Source organism: Orycteropus afer, unplaced genomic scaffold, assembly GCF_000298275.1.
Source record: "Orycteropus afer afer isolate SDZICR_OR568_19922 unplaced genomic scaffold, OryAfe1.0 scaffold00656, whole genome shotgun sequence".
Taxonomy (NCBI): domain Eukaryota; kingdom Metazoa; phylum Chordata; class Mammalia; order Tubulidentata; family Orycteropodidae; genus Orycteropus; species Orycteropus afer.
Genome location: NW_006922243.1, coordinates 175013 through 198343, shown reverse-complemented (window position 1 = coordinate 198343; position 23331 = coordinate 175013). Strand labels below are relative to the sequence as shown.

General features: G+C 40.5%; 1 protein-coding gene across 1 annotated transcript in view; it reads right to left on the bottom strand.

Moving 5' to 3' along the window:
- NIPA1 (NIPA magnesium transporter 1) overlaps positions 1-19580 on the bottom strand; it is a 234505-nt gene extending 214925 nt beyond the window's left edge. Inside the window, exon 1 of the mRNA XM_007956734.2 lies at positions 19415-19580. Coding sequence (XP_007954925.2) covers positions 19415-19580 — 166 coding nt within the window. The remainder of the gene's footprint in view (positions 1-19414) is intronic.
- Between the last annotated feature and the right edge of the window lie 3751 nt (positions 19581-23331).

Sequence of the window (23331 nt, the reverse complement as noted above, 5' to 3'; positions counted from 1 at the left end):
TTTTTTTTTTTTTTTATGATTTTGAGTTTTGATCCACATTGTTTTCCCACTCTATTCAGGATCTCCTGCACCAATCTCCCTCTGAGTGGCTGACAGTGATAGCTGGGTACCATCTAATTCTTCCAGTCTCACGGTCATTTAGGCTGAGGATCACATAATCAACCAGTTCCTTGGATTGTTTCCATGTGTCTCTGGTTTTCTTCATTCGTTGCTCTGGACAAGGAGAGACCCACTGTTGCATCTAGACAGCTGCTTGCAAGCTTTTAAAACCCAAGTCACTACTAACCAAAGTAGAAAGTAGAACAATGTTTTTGCGTAGTATGTTATGCCAATTGACCTTGATGTCCCCTGCGACCATGATACCAAGCCCATAAGACAATGAACTATTTTAAACTTGGGAAGAAAATAATAAATTCCAGGATAATATCAAAGACAATAAACCTTCTCATCAAAATGCAAAAAAGGAAAATCATAACGTTCTAGTAAACATGAAAACAGCAGCAATTAAGGAAATGATAAGAAAATTCATAATGAATTTAGCACAGAAAATTATATGAAACAAAGAACTCAGCAGCACCATAAAAAGAATACACCACAAAATGACAGCAATAAATTCATTGCTACTGGTAATTTCCCTGAATGTAAATGGATTAAATGCACCAGTCTAGAGACAGAGAATAGCAGATTGGCTAAGAAAACACAACCCATCACAATGCTATCTACAAGAGACACACCTTAGACACAAAGACAAAAACAGACAAAAAATCAAAGGAATGAAAAACATATATCAAATGAATAGCATTCAAAAAAGACCAAGAGTGGCAATATTAAAAACAGACTTTAAGTGAAAAACTAGCATAAGAGAGGACATTATATAATGATTAGATGTCAACTGAATAAGAGGATATAACCATAATAAGTATCTACACGGCAAATGGAAGAGCCCAAAGATACATAAATCACACTTTAACAGAACTGAAAAGAGAAATAAACAACTCTACAATAATATAAGACTTTAATACGCTCTATTCAATGAAGGACAAAACAACTTGAAAGAAACTCAACAAAGACACAGAAGAACTAAACAATACAATCAGCCAACTTGAGTTATTAGACAAACAACCAACAACAAAAAAAAAACCTCACTGCTATTGAGTTGATCCCAACTCACAGTGACCTCTTCTGGGATTTCTAAGGTGGTACCTCTGTGGAAGTAGATTCCCCAGTTATAGACATACACAAAACACTCCACCCAACAGTGGTACAATATTCTTTTCTAGCACACTGAACATGCTCCATAATAAACCATGTTAGGCCACAGAGCAAGTCTCAATAAATTTTAAAACAATTAAATGAAACAATGCATATTCTCAGACCACAATGCCATAAAATTAGAAATCAACAATATGGCCATAGTTTTTATTGTCTGGTCAGCTGGATGTAGTTATTCCCCATGATGAGACTGGTCATCAATTCCATGATGATGCCATGAGCAGCTAAGTAGCTGCCTTCAGGGTATGGCCTGCTTCCAACATATAAGGAGAAGTTTTGAGAGAAGTCTTGAGTTTTGGGGCACATCTAGATCCTTTCTAGCCAAGTCTTCATCTAAGTGGTCTGCCACGTTCCCTGCCAATTTGGGGATTGTTCTTGGACTTTAAGTAGTGGCCTCCCATGCTGTCTGCTAATCTTGGAACTGTGCCATTTTACTTGTAGATCTTGGGCTTGTCTGCCTCAGCAGCCAGCAACTACATGAGTCAGAAAAAGCCTCCAGCTCCAGTGAGCCTGGAACAGGAGGCAAAGCTGAAGCTCAAGGTCAAGGGGCCTTCACTCAGCCCCTAGAGCTGATAATTTGGACTCAATCTTCTGGCCTCCTAAACTGTAAGAGAAAAAAATCCTTGTTTGTTAAAGCCATCCATTTGTGGTATGTCTGTTATAGCAGCACTTGAGAACCAAGAGAGTAGGTAAATTAATAACTAAAGGATAGACACAGACTTTTTACCAGAGGACTTCCAGTAAGATGGAAGAATAGGCAGACAAGTGACAGACCCTCTTCAACAAAGAAAGAAAAAAACCAATTCACAGAGATACAGAAGATAATCCTGGAGGCCTGAGCTTGAAAGGAACTATACAGAAGTAGATTAGGCACCAACTAGTGGAAAAACCTAAACGAAAACAGTGAGTACAGAGATAGTCGGAGCTGCGGACTGTCAGCTACTCTGACGGGACCAACAGCCTGAACAAGTGGTGTTGGGACCTAAGAACTGACATAAAGATTGGCCTGGTCACCAAGGGCTGCAGGGATGACTGTGCTGGTGGCCTGTGACTAGGAAGGGAAACAGCAAGGAGGGAGACAACTTAAGATGTTGGCTTTCTGCTATCCGGAGGGTGCAGTCATTTTGACTATTTACATGTGGTAGCCATTTTGGATATTTAAAGTGACCAAGGGTGCAGCCAAACGGTGGCCATTTTGGATATTTAAAGTGACCGAGGGCACAGCCATTTTGGATACTGAAAGTGACCAAGGGTGCAGCCATTTTGAATCTTTACAAGTGGCAACCATTTTGGATTTTAAAGTGATAGCATTCTCATTTGGATTCCAGGGACCTAAGAACAGGCTCTGTTTGCCAAAGTCAGCAGGGACATATGAGAGGCTGACAACAGAAAAGGAGACAGGTAGTAAGTGTATAAGTGCTGTCAACTAGCACAGTACCATGCTTGTGTAGATAACAAAGAAAATGAAAATCATGGGCAACTCACTCCAACATACAATCAACAATTATAAATACAAAAATGTCACAATGTCTTGGAGACAACAGAGCATCACAGTGCACACAAAGAAGCAAGATAAAGCATGAGAAACAAGGGATCAGGATACAGACCCAAAACACATCCCTGAGGAAGATGCAGCACTGGAACTCCCTGATAAGGAATTCAAAAGAATTATATTTAGGTATCTTCAACAAATTGAGAGACAGATCAAGGAAAGCACAGAGAAAACCCTAGAACAATTTCAAAAAACAATACAAGAACAAAATGACAATATAAATGAAAAATTAGAAATGATATAAAATCTACACACAGAAATCCAGAATATTAATACTAAATTTTCAGAAATAGGTAAGACATTGAATGGGCAAAGGAGCAGAATTGAATCAATGGAAGACAGAATTAGCAAGATTGAAGGCAAATACCTAACACTTCCTTGGAAAGGGATAAATCAGAAAAAAAGATCAATACAAAATGAAGAAAGCCTAAGGTTCATGTGGGATACCATCAAAAGGAATAACTTATGTGTAATTGGAATTCCAGAACAGGAAGAGACAAATAAAACCACAGAGAAAACTGTTGAATATTTGTTGGAAGAGAATTTTTCCAGTATGATGAAAGATGAGAATATATCCATTCAGGAATTCCAATGAACCCCAAACAGGATTGACCTCAAAAGAAAATCACCTAGGCATATCATTATCAAACTCACCAAAACCAAAGACAAAGAAAGAATCATGAGAGCAGCATGGGAAAAATGAAAAGTTACATACAATGGGCAATCAATAAGAATAAGCTCAGGGCAACTTCTGGTAAGATGGAGGAATAGGCAGACAAGCAACACAGACCCTCTTCAACAAAGAAAAGAAAAACCAATTGACAGAGATACAGAAGATAAACCCTTAGCTTTGAAAGGAACTATACAGAAGTGGATTAGGCACCAACTAGTGGAAAAACCTGAATGAAAACACTGAGTACGGAGATGGTCAGAACTGCGGACTGTCAGCTACTCTGATGAGACCAACAGCCTGAATATTTCCAAGTGGACTTGGGACCTGAGAATTGACCTAAAGATCAGTCCTGGTCACCAAGGGCTGCAGGGACAACTGCTCTGGTGGTCTGTGACCAGAAAGGGAAACAGCAAGGAGGCAGACAACCTGAGCTGTGGACTTTCTGCTGTCTGGAGGGTGCAGCCATTTTGATTGTTTACACGTGGCAGCCATTTTGGATATTTAAAGTGACTGAGGGCACAGTCATTTTCAATGTTTACAAGCAGCGGCCACTTTGGATATTTAAAGTGACCGAGGGCACAGCCATTTTGATGTTTACAAATGGAGGCCATTTTGGATATTTAAAGTGACTGAGGGAGCAGCTATTTTGAATATTTACAAGTCGCCACCATCTTGGATTTTAAAGTGATAGCATTCTCATTCGGATTCCAGGGACCTAAGAACAGGCTCTGTTTGCCAGGATCAGCAAGGACATACAAGAGGCTGGTAACTGAAAAGGAGACAGGTGGTGAGTGTATAAGCGCTGTCAACTAGTGAACAGAGGAACACAGCACAGTACCCTGCCTGTATAGATAACATACAAAGAAAACGAAAATTGTGGGCAAGTCATGCCAACATATAACTACCAATTAAATATAAACACAAAATGTCACAATGCTTCAGAGAAAACAGAGCATCACAGTCCACACAAAGAAGCAAGATAAAGCAGGTGGAACAAGGGACCAGGATACAGACCCAAAACACATCCCTGAGGAAGAGAGAGCATTGGAACTCCCTGATAAGGAATTCAAAACAATTAGATTTAGGTAATTTCAAAGGATTGAGAGACAGACCAAGGAAAACACAGACAAAACCCTAGAAGAATGTTGGAAGAAAATACAAGAACAAAATGACAAAATAAATGAAAAATTAGAAATGATTCTAAATCTACAGATAGAAATCCAGAAGATTAATACTAAATTGTCAGAAATAGATAACACATTGGAAGGGCAAAGGAGTAGAATTGATGCGATGGAAGACAGAATTAATGAGATTGAAGACTAATACCTGAATACTTCTTTGGAAAGGGATCAATCAGAAAAAAAAAAAAAAAAATCAAAACAAAATGAAGAAAGCCTAAGGTACACGTGGGATACCATCAAAAGGAATAACCTACGTGTCATTGGGATTCCAGAACAGGAAGAGAAAAATAAAAACACTGATAAAATTGTCCAAGATTTGTTGGAGGAGAACTTCCCTGATATGACGAAAGATGAGAATATATCCATTCAGGAAGTCCAACAAACCCCAAACAGGATAGACCCCAAAAGAAAAACACCAAGACATATCATCAAACTCGCCAAAACCAAAGACAAAGAAAGAATCACGAGAGCAGCATGGGAAAAACAAAAAGTTACCTACAAGGGGCAACCAATAAAACTAAGCTTGGATTTCTCAACAGAAACCATGCAGGTGAGCAGACAATGAGATCGTATATATAAAACCCTGAAAGAGAAACTTTTCCAACCAAGAATTATGTACCCAGCAAAACTGTCCCTCAAATATTATGGTGAAATTAGGACATTTCCAGATAAGCAGAAATTAAGGGAATTTGTTAAAACCAGATCAACCTTACAACAGATGCTAAAGGAAGCCCTTTGGACAGAGAATCAACGACAGCCAACAACTGACCATTAACACACATGATGATATAACCCGGAAACCAAACCAAATATGGAAGTATCCAAAGTAAATAAGCCTACAAGATTGCAAACAGGGAACCAGAGACACCAACCGACAAATGAGGACAACCACAAATCAAAAAGAGGGAAAAAAATCTGTGTCATTACAGAACTTCTAGATGGTAGGGAAGACAAGACAACTACAAGATAGAATGGACTGTTCTAAACTTGGGAAGAAAACTATAAATCACAGGGTAACCTCAAAGAAAATTGATAAACCTTCACATCAAAATAAGAGGACCAGCACAAATATTCAGCAAATACTAAAACAATAGCAATGAAGGAAGTGATAATATGATTCATTAACAAAATGAGCTCAGCATAGAAAATTATATGGAACAAAGAAATTGACAGCACAAAAAAGCACATGACAAAAATGACAGCAACAAATTCATATTTGCTGATAATTATATTATCTGGCAAGGGGACTTATCTCTAAGATTGATGGAAAATTCCAACACCTCAACACCAAAGGAATTAACAATCCAATTGAAAAATGGGCAGAAGACATGAATAAACACTTCACCAAGGAGGATATAGATATACAGGTGGTCAGCTAATACATGAAAAGATGCTGACAATCATTGGCCATCAGAGAGATGTAAATCAAAACAACGAGATATACCGTCTCACCCCAGCACTGACAGCAAGGTTCAATGAGACAGAAAATAACAAATGCTGGTGAGGATGTGGAGAGATTGGGACTCCCATACACTACTTGTGTGACTGTGAAGCGACACAACCACTGTGGAAAGCAATATGGCGATTACTTAGAAAGTTGGAATGGGAGATACCGTTTGACTCAGCAATCCCATTACTAGGTATATATCCTAGAGAGGTGAGAGCCAGGACAGGAACAGAGAAATGCACGCTCGTGTCCATCACAGCACTATTTACAATAGCAAAAAGATGGAAACAACCTACATGCCCATCAGCGGAAGAGTGGATGACCAAACTATGGCACATACACATACTGGAATGATATGTAACACTAAAGAATAATGTAGAGTCTGCAAAACACCGCATAGGGAAGTCACGACAACTACAAGATAGAACGGACTGTTCAGCAAAACACCACATAATATAGATGAACTTGGAGGACATTATGCTGAATGAAGTAAGTCATTCACAGAAGGACAAATATAGTATTAGTTCGTTGTTGTGGAGGTTCAAGTAAAGGTTTATATATGGAGGGAAACTTTTTTTGTTGGTTGCCAGGGGTGGGAGGGGAGGGGAGGGAATACTGCAAAAAAAAAAAAAAATGCATTGACCCATGTCACTTTAGTTTTGTGTATTTCACTGTACATAAATTATATTTCAATAAAATGCATTTTGAAGGAAAAATGATAGACACATATTAACTTGGGTGAAGGGGAAGGCAATATATATTAAGGGGGAGGTCAGCAAAAACTGATGAAGGTAAAGGAAGACAACAGGAGGAGCACAAGCAAGAGGTAAATACTATTACATATACAATCTTGCAATAACAGTAATGACAATAATCTACGAGTAGATACACAGATAAACCCTCAAATTGAAAAGCTACTTGTGTAAATGAGAACTAGATTAAACCCATGTATACACATAGGTTTGATAGAGAATATTTCTACATATGTATTTACATATGCTGCAAATGTATCCATGAATACAGAAGAGCATACAGGGGCCAAAGTTATGAAAACTTAGCAGTAACCAAACACCTTGAGGAAATGAGTAACTGAATAACTCAAGCTGATTTCTGCTACCTGAGACCCTAAGCAAAAGATGCCCAGATGAGCTCAGTCAACCCACAGAACTGTGACAGACATATGAGTCTGAGACACCATGGATCTTCCGTAAATAGTAGCCCCTTTATGTGGAGTTCTGATGGTACAGTGGTAAAGCACTTCACTGCTATCTGAAAGGTTGGCAATTCAAACCCACCAGCTGCTCCACAGGACAAAGATGTGGCAGTCTAATTCTGTAAAGATTACAGTCTTCGAAACCCTATGGGACTGTTCCAATCTGTCCTACAGGGTCATTATGAGTTGGAATTGACTCAATGGCAACAGGTTTGGGTTTTGTTTGCTTGATTGTCTCTTTTTATGGAAACAGTATCAGGAAAGCCAGGAACAGTCTATGGAGCTACTCTAATCCTCCTAACTCTCATACCATTCTCATGACCTTATTAGTGATCTCCTCTCAGAGTTAAAAGGAAGATAAGGTTATAGATTTTTAGATCTAACAGTAGCTCTGGATTCTATTATGTATTAGAAGCTATGAGGATACAAGACCATTTTTGAATTAACTTGAAGAAGGCTCTGAAATCTTTTCATAAAACATAAGATTCAGTCTCTCCCTCCCTATGCCACAGTTACTCACAGGTAGTGTCTACTTCATATCTCCCAGTGGACAGGATGTGTGTCCTGCCTTTGAGGAGCTGAGATCCAAGAAAAAGACAAATGAACAGGCCACCACCACACAGGTTCTGGGGGCAAGGGGACTGAAGGCAAAGAAGCAAATGACCCTATGTGTCACAGTCTGGAGGCTTCCTACAAGCAGCAAAAACTAATTCAAGACCCAGAGAATTGCAGAGGTGAAGACAGAATGTGTCTGTCTATCTGTAAGTGTGGGTCCATGCACCTAGCTGTGTGCCCAGGTGTCAAGAGCTGAGATGGCTAGAAAGGCAGAGAACAGCATGCATACCTCCCAGATGCCAAGAACTCACAGACTACACAGGAGGAAGACAGGGGACCACAAATGAGGTGTCTGCGTCTCAGTTTCTACTCACATGAGACTAATGACTTACCTTTCAACTGTCTTAATGGTCATATCTCTAAGTTTCACTCCTCTCACGGAGGAGGCTACAGAATCTGAGACAGATTAAGTTTAAAGATCAGCTGGTTCATGATCAGGATCCAGGCCTTACACCATACACAAAAAGTAATTCAAAATGGATCAAAGAATCAATGTCACTAAACTATACATGTAGAAACTGTTGAATTGGTATATGTTCTGCTATGCATATTCTCAACAACAATAAAAAGAAATTATTTTTAAAAATGTGTTCCAGTAAGATGGCAAAATAGGCAAACTATACAGACGCTCCTCAACAAAGAAAACGGAACCAATTAACACAGATACAGAACATAATCCTGGAGCCCTGAACTTTGAAAGGAAGGATACAGAACTGGACTAAACTCCAACTGGTGGAAGAACCTGCATAAAAACAGCAAAAAGGGAGACATATGGAGCAATGGACTGTCAGCAATCCTAATGGCATGGACAGCGTAGATGTTATAAAGGAGTATTAGGACCTGAGAATTAACCAAAAATTGGACTTGCTAGCCACAGGCTGCATGGAGGACTGCACTAGTGAATAAAAGGGGAAACAGTGAAGAGGGAGATGGGCTGATCCATAGACTTTTGGCTGTCTGTATGACACAGCCATTTTAAATGTTTACAAGCAATCTGACCATTTTGGATATTTAAAGCAACAGCATTCTCTCAGATTCTAGGGACCTAAGAATAGGCTCCACTTGTCAGGGAGGGGAGACACTGAGGACTGGAAAGGTGCAATATTCCCCTTGACACTCTCTTGGTGAACGGAAGTGTGACCATCCCTCACAAGAATTTCATCCCAGTCTGTATGCTCTGACAGAGCCTAGGTGCTCCATCCTGCCCTGCCCAGATTTCTTTTTTCTTTTTCTTCTGTTTGTTTTTGTCTGTTTTAAAATAATTGTCTTTTTTTTTTCTAACCTTTTTATTATTATCCTTTCTTCTTCCCTTCCCAGGTTCCAGGGTTTTTTTTTTTTTTTTTTTTTTTTTTCTGTCTCTCGCTTCCCTTTTCTTGGTTCCCATTTTTTCCCTTCTTGTGATTCTCCCCCATTCCTTGTTTTATTTTTGCATTTTTCCTATTTTCTTCTCCATTACTCTCTTACTCTATCTCTTTTCTCTTATTCCCACCTCCCCAGATACTGTGGGGTTCATCCCCCGTTTTCTATTCATATTTCTTTTGACTTTTTAGAGTATATCTTTGAATATTTTCTCTCACTTATTGCTTTTCCTTTTTTTTTCCCCCTTTTTCTCTTTCTGATGATTGTTCCTGTGTGTTCATGTGGTGTGTATTCTTTGTCCTCTTGTTTTTATTTCATTGATGGTTTTTGATTGTTGTTTTTGTCTAACTGAGTAGGAAACAGCAACCATGCCCATACAACCCAACCACACGCACACCTCCTGCAGCTCCACTTACTGAGTGAAAGCCCCTACTTCCTTCTGAACCAACTGGCCAATGATAAACAGCCACCAATAAAAGCCTGACTCACCCTTACCTGCTCTTCACAAACAGTTAATAGAGATCTGTGCAGCCACTCTCATTCTCTATCACACCCACCAGGAGACAGGTGTTGAGTGCATAAGTACTGCTAACTAGTGAATACAGAAGCACAGTACCCTGCTTCTTCAGATATATCTGAAAACAAAAATCTTGTACAAATAACTCCAACATACAATCACCAATTAAATATATATATAACAAAGTCACAATGTCGTAGAGACAATGGACCATCACAGTCCACACAGTCCATCACAAGCAAGATAAAGCAGTAGAAAGAAGGGAACAGGATACAGGCTCAGAACACATCCCTGAGGAAGAAGAAGCATTGGAACTCCCTCATAAGGAATTCAAAAGAATTGTATTTAGGTACCTTCAACGGATTGAGAGACAGATCAAGGAAAACACTGATAAAATTAAGGAAAACACAGACAAAACCCGAGAACAATTTAGGAAGAAAATACAAGAATAAAAGGACAAAATACATGAAAAATTAGAAATGATAAAAAATCTACTCTGGTAGCGTAGTGCCTAAGGCACTGGACTGCTAACCAGAGGGCTGGCAGTTCAAACCCACCAGCCACTCCTCGGAAGGAAGATGGGGCAATCTACTCCCGTAGTGATACTGCCTCGGAAACCCAAGGAGGGGTCACTATGAGTCGGGTCTGACTTGACGGCACATAACAACAAAAAATCTACAGATAGAATTCCACAAGATTGATATTAAATTTTCAGAAAAAAAATAACACATTGAAAGGGCAAAGGAGTAGAATAAAATCAATGGAAGACAGAATTAATGAAATTGAAGACAAATACCTAAATATTTCTTTGGAAAGGGATCAATCAGAAAAAAGATGAAAACAGCCTAAGATTCATGTGGGATACCGTCAAAAGGAATAACCTACATGTAATCAGATTCCAGAAAAGGAAGAGGAAAATAAAACCAGTGAAAAAATTGTCCAAAGTTTGTTGGAAGAGAATGTCCCTAATATGATGAAAGATGAGAATATATCGATTCAAGAAGTCTAATGAACCCCAAATAGGACAGACCCCGAAAGAAAATCACCAAGACATATTATCACCAAACTCACCAAAACCAAACATAAAGAAAGAATCCTGAAAGCAGCATGGGAAAAATGAAAAGTTACCTACAAAGGGCAACCAAAAAGAGTAAGTTTAGATTTCTCACCAGAAACCATGTGGGGGAGAAGGCAATGGGATGGTATATATAAAATCCTGGAACAGAAAAATTTCCAACCAAGAATTATAGACCCAGCAAAATAGTCCCTCAAATATGATGGTGAAATTAGGACATTTCCAGATAGGAATAAATTAAGGAAATTTTTAAAAACCAGACAACCTTACAAGAGATACTAATGGGAGTCCCTTGGACAGAGAACCAATAATAGCAAACAAGAACCAACCATTAATACATGTGATGACATAAACCAAAACTAAACCAGTTATGAAGTATCCAAAGTAAAATAAGCTTACAGGATTGTAAACAGGGAACCAGAGGCATGAATTGGTGAATGAGAACTATAAACAAAAAGAGGGAAAAAAATAATGTAGTTAAAGAACTTCTAAATGGTGAGGAAGTCAAGAGAGTTGCAAGACAGAATGGACTGTTCTAAACTCAGGGAGAAAATTATAAATCACAGGGTAATCTCAAAGAAAAATGATAAACCTTCACATTATAATAAGAAAGATGACAAGCACAAATATTTACCAAATACTAAAACAACAGCAATGAAGGAAATGATAACACAATTCATAAATAAAATGAGCACAGCACAGGAAATTATATGGAACAAAGAAACCAGGAACACCACGAAAAAACACCTAACAAAATGACAAAAACAAATTCATACATATCAATAATTACACTGAATGTAAATGGATTAAATGTATCACTCAAGAGACAGAGAGTTGCAGAATGGGCAAGAAAACTTAACCCATCAATATGCTGTCTACAAGAGACATTACCTTAGAGACAAAGCCAAAAATAGACTAAAAATCAAAGGATGGAAAAAGACATATCAAGCAAATGGCAATCATAAAAGAGCAGAACCGGCAATATTAATTTCTGATAAAATTGACTTTAAGACAAAAAGCACCACAGGAGACAAGGAAGGACATAATATAATGATGAAAGGATCAAATGAGCAAGAAGATATAAAAATAACAAATATCTATGGAACCAGTGAAAAAGCCCCAAAATACATAAATCATACCCTAACAGGACTGAAAAGACAAATAGATGACTCCACAGTCATAGTAGGAGACTTTAATACAGCACTTCCAACCACTGGTAGAACAACTGGAAAGAAACTCAACAAAGACACAGAAGAACTAAACAATACAACCCACCAACCTGACTTCATAGATATCTACAGAGCACTTCACTCAACAACAGCACAATATACATTCTTCTCCAGTGCACACGGAACATTCTCCAGTATAGACCATATGTTAGGCCATAAAGCAAGCTTTAATAAATTTAAAAACACTGAATTAAAAACATTGAAATATTGCAAACTATCTTCCCAGACCAGATCACAATGCTATAAAATTAAAAATCAACAATAGGAAGATCAATGGAAAAAGAGCAACACATGGACACTGAACAACACCCTCTTTAAGAACAACTGGGTAAGAGAAGAAATAAAAAGTTAAATTAAAAAATTCCTGGAATCAAACAAGAATGAAAACACAACATACCAAAATCTTTGGGACACAGCAAAAGAAGTGATCAGAGGCAATTTCTAGTAATAAATGTACATATCAAAAAAGAAGAAACAGCAAATAGCAACACCTTCAACCAACATCTCCAACAATTAGAAAAAGAACAGCAAGAAAAGCCTACAGTCACCAGAAGAAAGGCAATAAAGATTCGAACAGAAATCAATGAAACAGAAAATAGAAAGACAATAGAAAAAAATCAAGAAGAGTAGAAGTTGGTTTTTTGAGAAGATTAATAAAATTGACAAACCACTGGCAAATTTAACAAAAGAAAAGAGGGGAAGAACATAAGTAACATAAATAAGAAACAAAGCGGGCAATATCACAATAGAATGAACTGAAATTAAAAGGATAATATCAGGATACTATTAAGAACTGTACTCCAAGAAATTTCAAAATCTAGAACAAATGGAGATTTCTAGAAACACACTACTTACCAAAACTAACACAGACTGAGGTGGACAAGTTGAACAGACGCATAACCAAAGAAGAAACTGAACAACTCATAAAAAAAATTACCAACAAAAAAAAAGTCCTGGCCCAGACGGTTTCACTGGAGAATTCTACCAAACATTCAGAGAAGAACTGACACCAATCCTACTCAGACTATTCCACAACCCAGAAAAGGATGGAATCTTCCAAAATTCATTTTATGAAGCAAGCATAACTAGGCAAAGACATCACTATAAAGGAAAAAACTACAAACAAATACACCTAATGAATCTAGATGCAAAAATCTTCAACAAAATCCTAGCCAATAGACTCCAACAACCTATCCAAAAAATAATACATTATGACCAAGTGGGGTTCCTATCAGGCAAGCAAAGATGGTTCAACATTAGAAAAACAATCAACATCATCCATCACATAAATAAAACAAAGGAAAAGAACCACATGATCCTATCAACAGATGCAGAAAAGGCATTTGATAAAATCCAAAACCCATTCCTGACAAAAACTCTCAGCAAAATAGGAATAGAAGGGACACTCCTCCACATAATAAAGGGCATATACACAAAACCAACAGCCAATATCACTTTGATGGCAGTGGCTTTGGCTTTGATGTTATATATAAAACTTCTACAACTTAACAACAAATAGACAAAGAGCCCAGTCAAAAAGTGAGCAAAGGACTTGAACAGATGAAGGGATAAACAAAATGTGATATATACATACAATGGAACATTATGTAGCCATAAAGGGAAATGAAGTCCTGATGCATGCCACAACATGGATGAACCTTCAAAACATCATGCTGGGTGAAATAAATCAGTTGCAAAAGAACAAATACAGTATAATCTCACTTATGTGAAATAAGCAAATATATGAAACCAAAGATTATTAATGGCTACCAGGAGTGAGATGGAGGAGGAAAAGAGGAGTTTTTCTTTGGGGGCACTGTATTTATGTCAATCGTGGTGGAATGTTTTAGATGAGAATAGCAATAATGGTGGCATGATACGGAAAATGTAACCAATGTCACTGAGGAGAAAATGCAGAAGCTGTGTTGGCCAATGTTTTGGTATATATGTTTTTACCACAATTAAAAAAAAAAAAAAAAAGATCAGCTGTTTCATTCTGATCTAAAGAGTTAAAAATCTCCAGCAAATTGAAGCATACAACTTTCCTGAGACTATTTCCAAGAAGTCTGTCCTAAGAGTCTCTGATCAACAGCTCCTGAGCAAGGTCCCCCTCCTTCCATTCCAGCCTGCAGTCTCTCCTGGATGGCACTGCACTCTGTAACTGCAATGTTTTAAGTGGGTTCTCACAAATGCCTTCCATCCCAAGAATTACTTCATTTCTCTAATTTAAATCCTACTTAAATTTCAGCTCTAAATTTAGACATAATATAAATAGTGGATGGATCCGCACACCTCTTTGCCTACTCCCCAATATAGACCAATATAGATGAAAAGTACTGCTAGAAAACCAGCAATCCCACTATGAGACTTTATCATGAAGAACATTTTCCTGGCATTGCCTAGAGTTATATTCAGTAGTTAATTATTGGTGAGGTTGATTCATTAAGATCCTTAAATGAGGGAGAGTTCAACCCTGTAACAGAGAAAGCCATGTCCCTAAACGTTTCAACACAACTGTGATCAGAGCTTGGCTGCCTTAAGTGGAGATTCTCTCCCTCTATAAATGCTGCAGTGTGGCAACTCATTTAAAGTTTACACTTCAGTAAGACATAGCATTTTACAGCCTAAGAATCGTCATGTCTCCCTTAACATAGGCACTTGACTTCCACTGTGCCATTATCTGCCCCCTTTTCTGCTTTAGTCATTGCATGACTGTCAACTCTGCTTTGTGTTAGCAGACATGGAAGAACTAATAGGACATATATTCAAAAACTGCTATATCCTCAAAACATAGAACAGTGCCTGGCATATAATAAAAACTTCATAAGTATGTGTTGAACAAATCATAATTAAATTTATCAGAACAAGACTATATGTCTGCTAGGTCAATTGGCATAACATAAAGATGATGTTCTAAAATGTTCATAAAGACTGTGTTCTACATCCTACTTTGTTGAGTGCTGACAGGGGTTTTAAGAGCTTGCAAGTGGCCATGTAAGATATAATTATTGGTCTTTTCCTATCCAAAGCATTAAAAAGTAAAGAAAATCAAAGACTCGAGGAAATAGTCAGTTAGTCCAAAGGACTAATGGACCACATAAATCACAGCTTCCACTAGCCCGAGACCAGAAGAACAAATGGTGGTCAGATACCACTACTGGCCACTCTGATCAGGATCACAATAGAAGATCCTGGACAAAGTGGGAGAAAAGTGTAGAACAAAATTCAAAATCATAAAATAGACTGGACTTACTGGTCTGACAGAAATTGGTAGAACTCCTGAGACTATAGCATTTAGAAACCCTTCAAACCTGGAATTGGACTCACTCCCAGAGATCTTCTTTCAGCCAAACAATAAGCAGGCTTATATGATAAACAATAACACCCACGAGGAACTTGCTTCTCAGGATAATCAACCATAGGAGACCAAAAGGGTAGCATGTGCCCCAAAACAAAGCTAAGAAGATAGGAAGAGGCAGAAAAGAGGGACGAATAGAAACAGGGAACCTTAGAAAAAGTGGGAAGAGTGTTGTTATACTGAAAGGATTGCAACCAATGTCACTAAAGAGAATGCTTAAAATTATTGAATTGGTAAGTAATTTGCTCAATAAACTTTCATAAAATGTTCAAAAAAAAAAAAAAAGACTATATGTCTGTGTTCCATCTCCCTTGTGATACAGTGAATTACTTAATATGGCTCTTCTAGCCATGCTCTTTATAACACCTACCAGATGACTGGGTGGGACCATGGAAATGTGAGGTGCTTGTGGCCCACCAAGGGTACTGGATAGCTTGCTAATAACGTAAATAAAGTACATGGCACCCTTGTAGGGGTGGGGTCATCCAAATAAGTTGTATGGAACCCTAACGCAGGGATTGGTCAGTTTTGCCATCTTGCTAGGCTTAAAATGAACTATCCCAGAGGCAAAAAGGGAGATTTCACTATCTTCAAAAAGAAGAGCCAGGAGTAGAGCATGTCCTTTGGACCCGGGATCCCTGCACTGAATCTCCTTGCCTCAGGAGACAGAGAAAGAGAGAGCTGTAACACCTTGCTGAGATGACAAGAGATGGTGGCAGAGAAGCCACAGCAACAGAGACAACAGAACCAAGAAGCTGGAACCAAGAGACTGGCACAAGACAGAGCAATGGGCTTCCAAGCCAAAGGGTGAGAAAGTTGAATGCTTTATGGCAAGAGCCTTGCTGGCAGAGTGGGGTGCATCCCTGGGCATCTGTTGGCACAGCTAAAAGAGCTTTATAACACTTTGCTGAGCAGGGGGTAGGGGAGGCAGAGAGGAAGGCCAAAGACAGGCATCCCTGCAGGAACAGCCAAGGAGTGGCTGTCCTGATCGAAGAATTGTATCCTGAGTATTCCTGAACCTGAATTGTAAACTGCTGCTTCTCTAATAAACTCCATAATCATGAGTATTGTCTGAGTTGTGTGTGGCCACTGCAACGAATTATCTAACCCAGCAGAGAGGTAGAGAGTGCCGTGGAGAAAAGGTTGGTGTCAGAATTGGTAAAAAATGTTGGAGAGTCATGTTGGAGATCATGTCTGACCTCTGCCTCATAGGAATAAGCCTTGGGCTGTCGATGTGGATCTTGATCTTTCCACCCTCTTGTGAAGTTAAAGGTGGTCAGACACTGCCCCCAAGTCCACTTTGCAACATAAATAAAAAAGCTAGCTTGAATCTGTGGCAGTGGGTGGGAATCTTAGTGAATAAAACATTTTCATGTCTATTATGCAAATACAAGCATCGATTATGCACTATTTTTAAAAGTAGATCTGTATTTTATTTTCTTACTCACCAATTCCCTTGAATATATCAACTGAACTGAAATAACACAGTTATATTCAATATTTTTTTAAATTAACTGTCTATATATACTTTATTTGGATTGCCTTAGTTTTCCCCTAACTACCTTGTTCTGTTCCAAGAACCCTCTAGAATACCACATTACATTTAGTCATCATATCACCTTAGGCCTGTCTGGGCTGTGACATTTTCTCAGACTTTTCTTGTTTTGGGGGACCTTGACTGTTCTGAGAAGTACTGGTCAGGTGTTTCAAAGAATGCTCCTCAATTTAGGTTTGTCTCATGATTAGACTGAGGTTATGGGTTTTTGGAAGGAAGACCCCACTGCCATTCTCATCCATCACATCAAGGGCACAGGAGCTGTTTATTTTGGAGTCACAGCAAACAATTAACCTGCTTCTGAATGTCAAAGCCACAGGCATTCCCTGAGGAAAGCGTCACTGCCCAGATGTCTGCTTCCTACCTTAGAGACACACTACAGCCTTAGGAAGTTAATAAGCCTAGCAAGATGGCAAAACTGACCAATCCCTGCGTTAGGGTTCCATACAACTTATTTGGATGATCCCAGCCCTACAAGGGTGCCATGTACCTTATTCACATTATTAGCAAGCTATCCAGTACCCTTGGTGGGTCACAAGCACCTCACATTTCCATGGTCCCACACAGTCATCTGGTAGGTGCCATAAAGAACATGGGAGCTCTGGTAGCGTAGTGCCTAAGGCACTTGACTGCTAACCAGAAGGCTGACGGTTCAAACCCACCAGCCACTCCTCAGAAGGAAGGTTGGGCAATCTACTTCCATAGTGATACTGCCTCAGAAACCCAAGGAGGGGTTGCTGTGAGTCGGATCTGACTTGACAGCAGTGCATTATTATATTTTCACTCAAAATTGTCAGGCCCTGGATCTATTTGTTTAAGGCACTCCTGGCCAACAATTCAGGGTACTCCAAGAATGTTTCACCAGTATTCTGGAATCTGAGTGGCTATTTACGAATTTACTTCCTTTCACAACCCATAAATTAGCAGTTAATGCCATTCCTCAGTGAGATCTTAATACAATTCCTGTGAGAATACAGCTAATAAGACCAAGCCAAGACTTCGTGGATCTCTGTGGATGCAACATTTCTTTTCAGGTTGAAAGCATGTTGCATCACAAGTTTAATAAATTCCGTCCCAGTGCTCTCAGCACAGAGTGACAGTAGCACACTAAAACTCTGTCTCTTACATTGCACATCATTCAAGTGTGGTATTAACCACCCAGGGGAATATCAGAGGGCCGTTTTGTTTGTTTGGTTTGGTTTTGTTTTTTAAATCTGGCTTGAGTTTTGTTCAAAGTGAAGATCAACTGTACTGAGATGGCTCAAATCTGAACTAGAGATGGCTCAATCAACCACACCCAGAAACACAAAACACTGGAAAGAGCAGGCCTCTTGCTTCACCCTGATCGTGAGTGCCTCCTTAAACATTGCTTCCTAGGCGTCCATTTCGCCTGGCCCTGTCCCACCTGCCCACAGTACTGTTCTTAAGTTCTGTGCGGGTAAACACTCCCAGGAGCATGAAATCAGCTGGTCTTGAATTCTAAAATGCTCCAGGCCCTAAGCACAGCAAAGGCAGGAAGCCTATCAGTCTGGGCATACAATATCCTCGGACCATTTCAGAAACAGGAAGGTTTCCCTGGGTTGGTGCGAGTGACAGGGTAGTCTGGGAACAACGGGCCCCCGGCTGCTCATCTGTGAGGCTGCTGAGGGATTGAAACAATCTGGGAACTAATAAATAAACGTGTAATGGGGGACAGCTGGAGAAACCCCATAAAATTAAACAAGACTTTTCCAGTCGCTGGGAAGGAAATAAAACAAAAACGGTGGCAGAAACGCAACTACCATATCCAGTGATTCCTTGGCCATTTTAAAAAACTAACTGAAGAGAAAGCTGTGGGGCCCACAGGCGGAAACTTTTCAGAACTGCGGTCCGGGCGAATGACTCCGCATTCGGTCGCCTGCTATCCTTGAGCCCGGCCGGAGTCGACGCACCCGCAGCCTGTGTCGCTCGGTGTTACTACCACCAGGGAGGGCGAGGCCTCGTGGCCTTACTTTACAATGTAACTTAATAAACTGATACTGTTTTGTGTGCGTATGCGTTAAGACTGTACCCAAACGATCTGCGTAATACAGGGAACGGGCGGTCTTGTAAAGAAACCTCAATGCCCACGAACGAACGGAAAACGGCTTAGAGGGCGCAGGGCCCTACCCTCCGAGAACTGGAACTCGGAGATGGCCCAGGGGCGCCACCGGCCCAGGGGCGCCACCAGCCCAGACGCATCCTGCTCTGAGCGAGGACCCTAGAGCACTAGACGCCTCCGCCGCCAGCGGAGCCCGGCCTCCCAGTGGCCGCCCCTCCCCCAATCCGGATCCAACCGAGTGTACACCCCGTGGGGAGTCGAGCGCGGGTTGCTAAGGACAGGCCCTACCTCGCCGTTTCGCCCGCACGATGCCCTTCTTCTGTAGCACGAACGTGGACCCGTTCACCAAGCTTGACACAACAGCCACGCCCAGGCCGAGCGAGATGGCAGCTGTACTCGGGGTGCGCGCCCCCTCCCCGGCAGTCGCCGCCGCAGCCGTCGCCACGGTCCCCATTTCGCTCGCACCCGCCGCGCCGCACCTGCGCCTGCGCCTGCGCGTCCGCCTCTCTATGGGGGGGTGGTGAGAAGCCGAGGCTCCACGGGGCCAATGGGCGGGGAAGAGTCCGCGCACCGCTAGGCGAGGGTATTCGGGAGACTCGGGGCTCCGCAAGGTGGTGAGGGGCGGGGAACGGGGCTCCGCGAGGCCGAGATAGGGGTAGGGAAGGTGTCTGGGGCTCCATGGCACCAGAGTGTAAGGGCGAGGGGATGGAGCTCCACCGAGCGGGGGTTGGGGGTCGACTGGGGCAGCGAGGGGATGAGGCCAGGCCTCTCACTGGAAATCGACGACTACCAGCTGAGGCACGAATCATTTCAGTCAGGAGCTCATCTCAGATTTTAACCGAGTAACTGGAAAATATCTAAAGTGTAGAGGAGGAAGCAAATACTTCAGAGAACTTCCAGACTCTGAGGCTGGGTTGGGTTTCTGGAGTCAGAGGTTTTAATACTAAAAGCAATGGGTCTTCATTTTGAATAAGGTAGGGGTCTGAGTTGTGGAGACTGGTAGGGGAAATGGAGACCAAAGGAGAGGCCAGGAGGCAGGGGACGCCACGAGGAAAAGAGAGGCAATGGAGCCTAAGGAAGAAGGCAAGAAGGACAAGGGGAGGAGGTCTGAGTAGAGGCAGAGGGAGCAGTAGGTGAACATGAAATGAGGTGATGGGGGGGTGGGGGTGGAGAGGGCGACATAAAAGAAGGAGGCAGACATAAAAGATAAGCTGGGAGGAGGTTCCCAGAGTTAACAAAAGCACAAGATGCCCAGTTAAGTTTAAATCTCAGGTAAACTTGTTTAGTATGTTTCATGAACTATTTGGGACTAGAAGAGGGCCAGCCGCCCTGCTGGACCCACAGTTCCCCCAAAGCCTCCGGGTTGACAGCATGACACGTGTGGAGCCAGAGGCCATGCAAAATAGAAACTCAAATGAGACTCCTCGACATGGAAATTTTTTCCTCAGCCTTCCTTTGCCTTGTAGAGTCCACCGTCTGCACACTGGAACTGTGAACTTGTGATCATATTGTCTAATCCTTATTTAATTTTTAGTAATAAAATGCTGTATATCAAAATACAGAAGGTGTGGAAAAATGAAAAAAGTCAATAAAAAGTAATCCAACAACCCATCTGTAAAGCCTAATTAATTGCTATGCCTATAGCTATAATCCCATTTGAAAATGGGTTACCACTCTTCAGAAGGAGGATTGGGCAATCTACTTTTGTAGTGATAAACCAAACCAAACCTGAATCAGGCTCATAGCAACCCCTTCTTGGGTTTAGGAGGTGCTATCACTACAGAAATAGATTGCCCAACCTTTCTTCCCAGGAGAGGCTGGTAGGTTTGAAAAGCCAGCCTTCTGGTTAGCAGTCAAATGCCTTAGGCACTACTCCACCAGACCACCTCGGAAATCCAAGGAGGGGTCGCTGTGAGTCAGATCCAACTTGCTGGCAGTGAGTTTGTTTTTGTTTGTTTTGTCTTTATGATTACTGTAGGGTGTATTTTGAGTCAATCTCTTTTGAGACATAAAAGAGATTAAACAAGCAAATGAGAAAGCAGAGATGGAAGAAGATAAACACAATACCTCATGAAAATCACCAAAGAGCCAAGTAATAAGGACCTTCCCCATAGCCAACAGACGGAAAGCCTTCCCATAGAAAATGCCCTGAATTTAGATTTCTAGCCTTCTCAAATGTGAGAGAATAAATTTCTGTAGTAAAGCCACCTACTTGTGGTGTTTCTATTGTAACACCACTAGATGACTTAGACATCTCCCTAATTATTATTATTTTAGGTGTTTCTAACGGTAGCATAGTGCCTAAGGCACTTGACTGCTAACCAGAAGGCAGGCAGTTCAAACCCACCAGCCACTCCTCGGAAGGAAGGTTGGGCAATCCTAGTTCCGTAGTGATACTGCCTCGGAAAACCAAGGAGGGGACGCTATGAGTCGGGGCCGACTCAACGGAAAATAACAACAACAACAGCAAATGGGAGGAACCAGGATTCAATTCCTACACAATGCACCTCGTGTGCAGCCACCGCTTGACTGTAAATAAAGCCTTGCATGTGCTATGATACTGAACAGGTTTCAGCGAAGCTTCCAGACCAAAATGAGAAGAAAGACCTAACAATCTATTTCAGAAAATCAGCCAATGAAGACACTATGGTCTGATTCTGCTGTGCGTAGGACCCTGGATAGAGTGGGAGAAAAATGTGGAACTAAACTCAAAACCACAAAAACCATTAAAAAAAGACTAGGCTTACTGGTCTGATAAAAGAAATAAAAAAAATAAGCTCACTGCCAGTGAGTCAATTCTGATGCATAGTGACCCCTACTGGATTTCCAAGGTGGTAAGTCTTTATCTTCCTTCCACTGAGTGGCTTGTGGGTTTGAACTGCCAAACTAGTAGTAAAAAAAAAAAAAAAAGTAGTAGTCAAAAGCCTTAGGCACTCTGCATTCTGGTCTGATAGTGACTGGTGAAACTCCCTAGACTATGGTCCCTAGTCACTCTTCAGGCCTGGAATTGAATACACTCCCTTGGCTCTCACCCAAACAGTAGACATCCATAAAATATGAACATTTACACCAGGTAAGTACACTCCTTGGAACAATCATGGCAGATCAGAAGGGCAGTATTTGCACAGGAGATAGCTCAGAGGGCAGGAATGCATGGTAAAGAATGATACAGACAAAATATAGCCATAGGGAGGAAGTGGGAAGAGAGCTTTTACATTATGGGAATTGCAATCAATGCCATGAAACAAAATGTGTATGAACTGCTGTATGGAAAATGAAATTGCTCTGTAAACTTTCACCCAAATCACAATTTAAAAAAAAAAGCTGAACAGATTTCAAAGGGTGGCATGACCTGGAGTTAGAAAACCAAAAAGAAAGAACATGCTAGGCATTTCTCAAGCTGAAAGAACTGGGGGGAAAAAATTCAGGGTTCAAGTTACAATATTGGAGGACTCTGTGAACAAAATATTGAATGTTTCAGGAAGCAACAAAAGAAGATGGAAGGAACACACAGTCTCTGTACCAAAAACAATTGGTCATTGTTCAACCATTTCAGGAAGTAGCATGTGACCAAGAACCACTGGTACTGAAAGAAAAAGCTCAAGCTGCACTGAAGGAATTGGCAAAAAAAAAAATAAATAAATAAATAAATAAATAAAATGAGGCTCCAGGAATGGATGCAATACCCAATGAGATGTTTCAGCAAATGGATGCAGTACTGGAGACACTCACTTGTTTATGCAAAAAAAATTTGGAAGTCAGCTGCCTGGCCACCAACTGGAAGAGATCCATATTTGTGTCCATTCCAAAGAAAAGTGATCCAACAGAATGTGCAAATTATTGAACAGCATCATTAATATAATACACAAAGTTTTGCTGAATATAATTCAAAAATGGTTGCAACGGTGTATTGACAGGGAACTGCCAGAAATTCAAGCTGCATTCAGAAAAGGGCATGGAATGAAGTATATCATTGCTTATGTCAAATGAATCTTGGCTGAAAGTAAAGAATAGCAGAAAGATGTTTATGTGTGTTTTATTGACTATACAGAGGCATTAGACCGTGTGGATCATAAAAAAATTATGGATAATATTGCAAAGAATGGGAATTCTAGAACACTTCATTGAGCTCATGTGAGCCTGTACATAGACCAAAAGGCAGTTCTTAGAGCAAAAGAAGGGGATACTACCTGGTTTAAAATCAG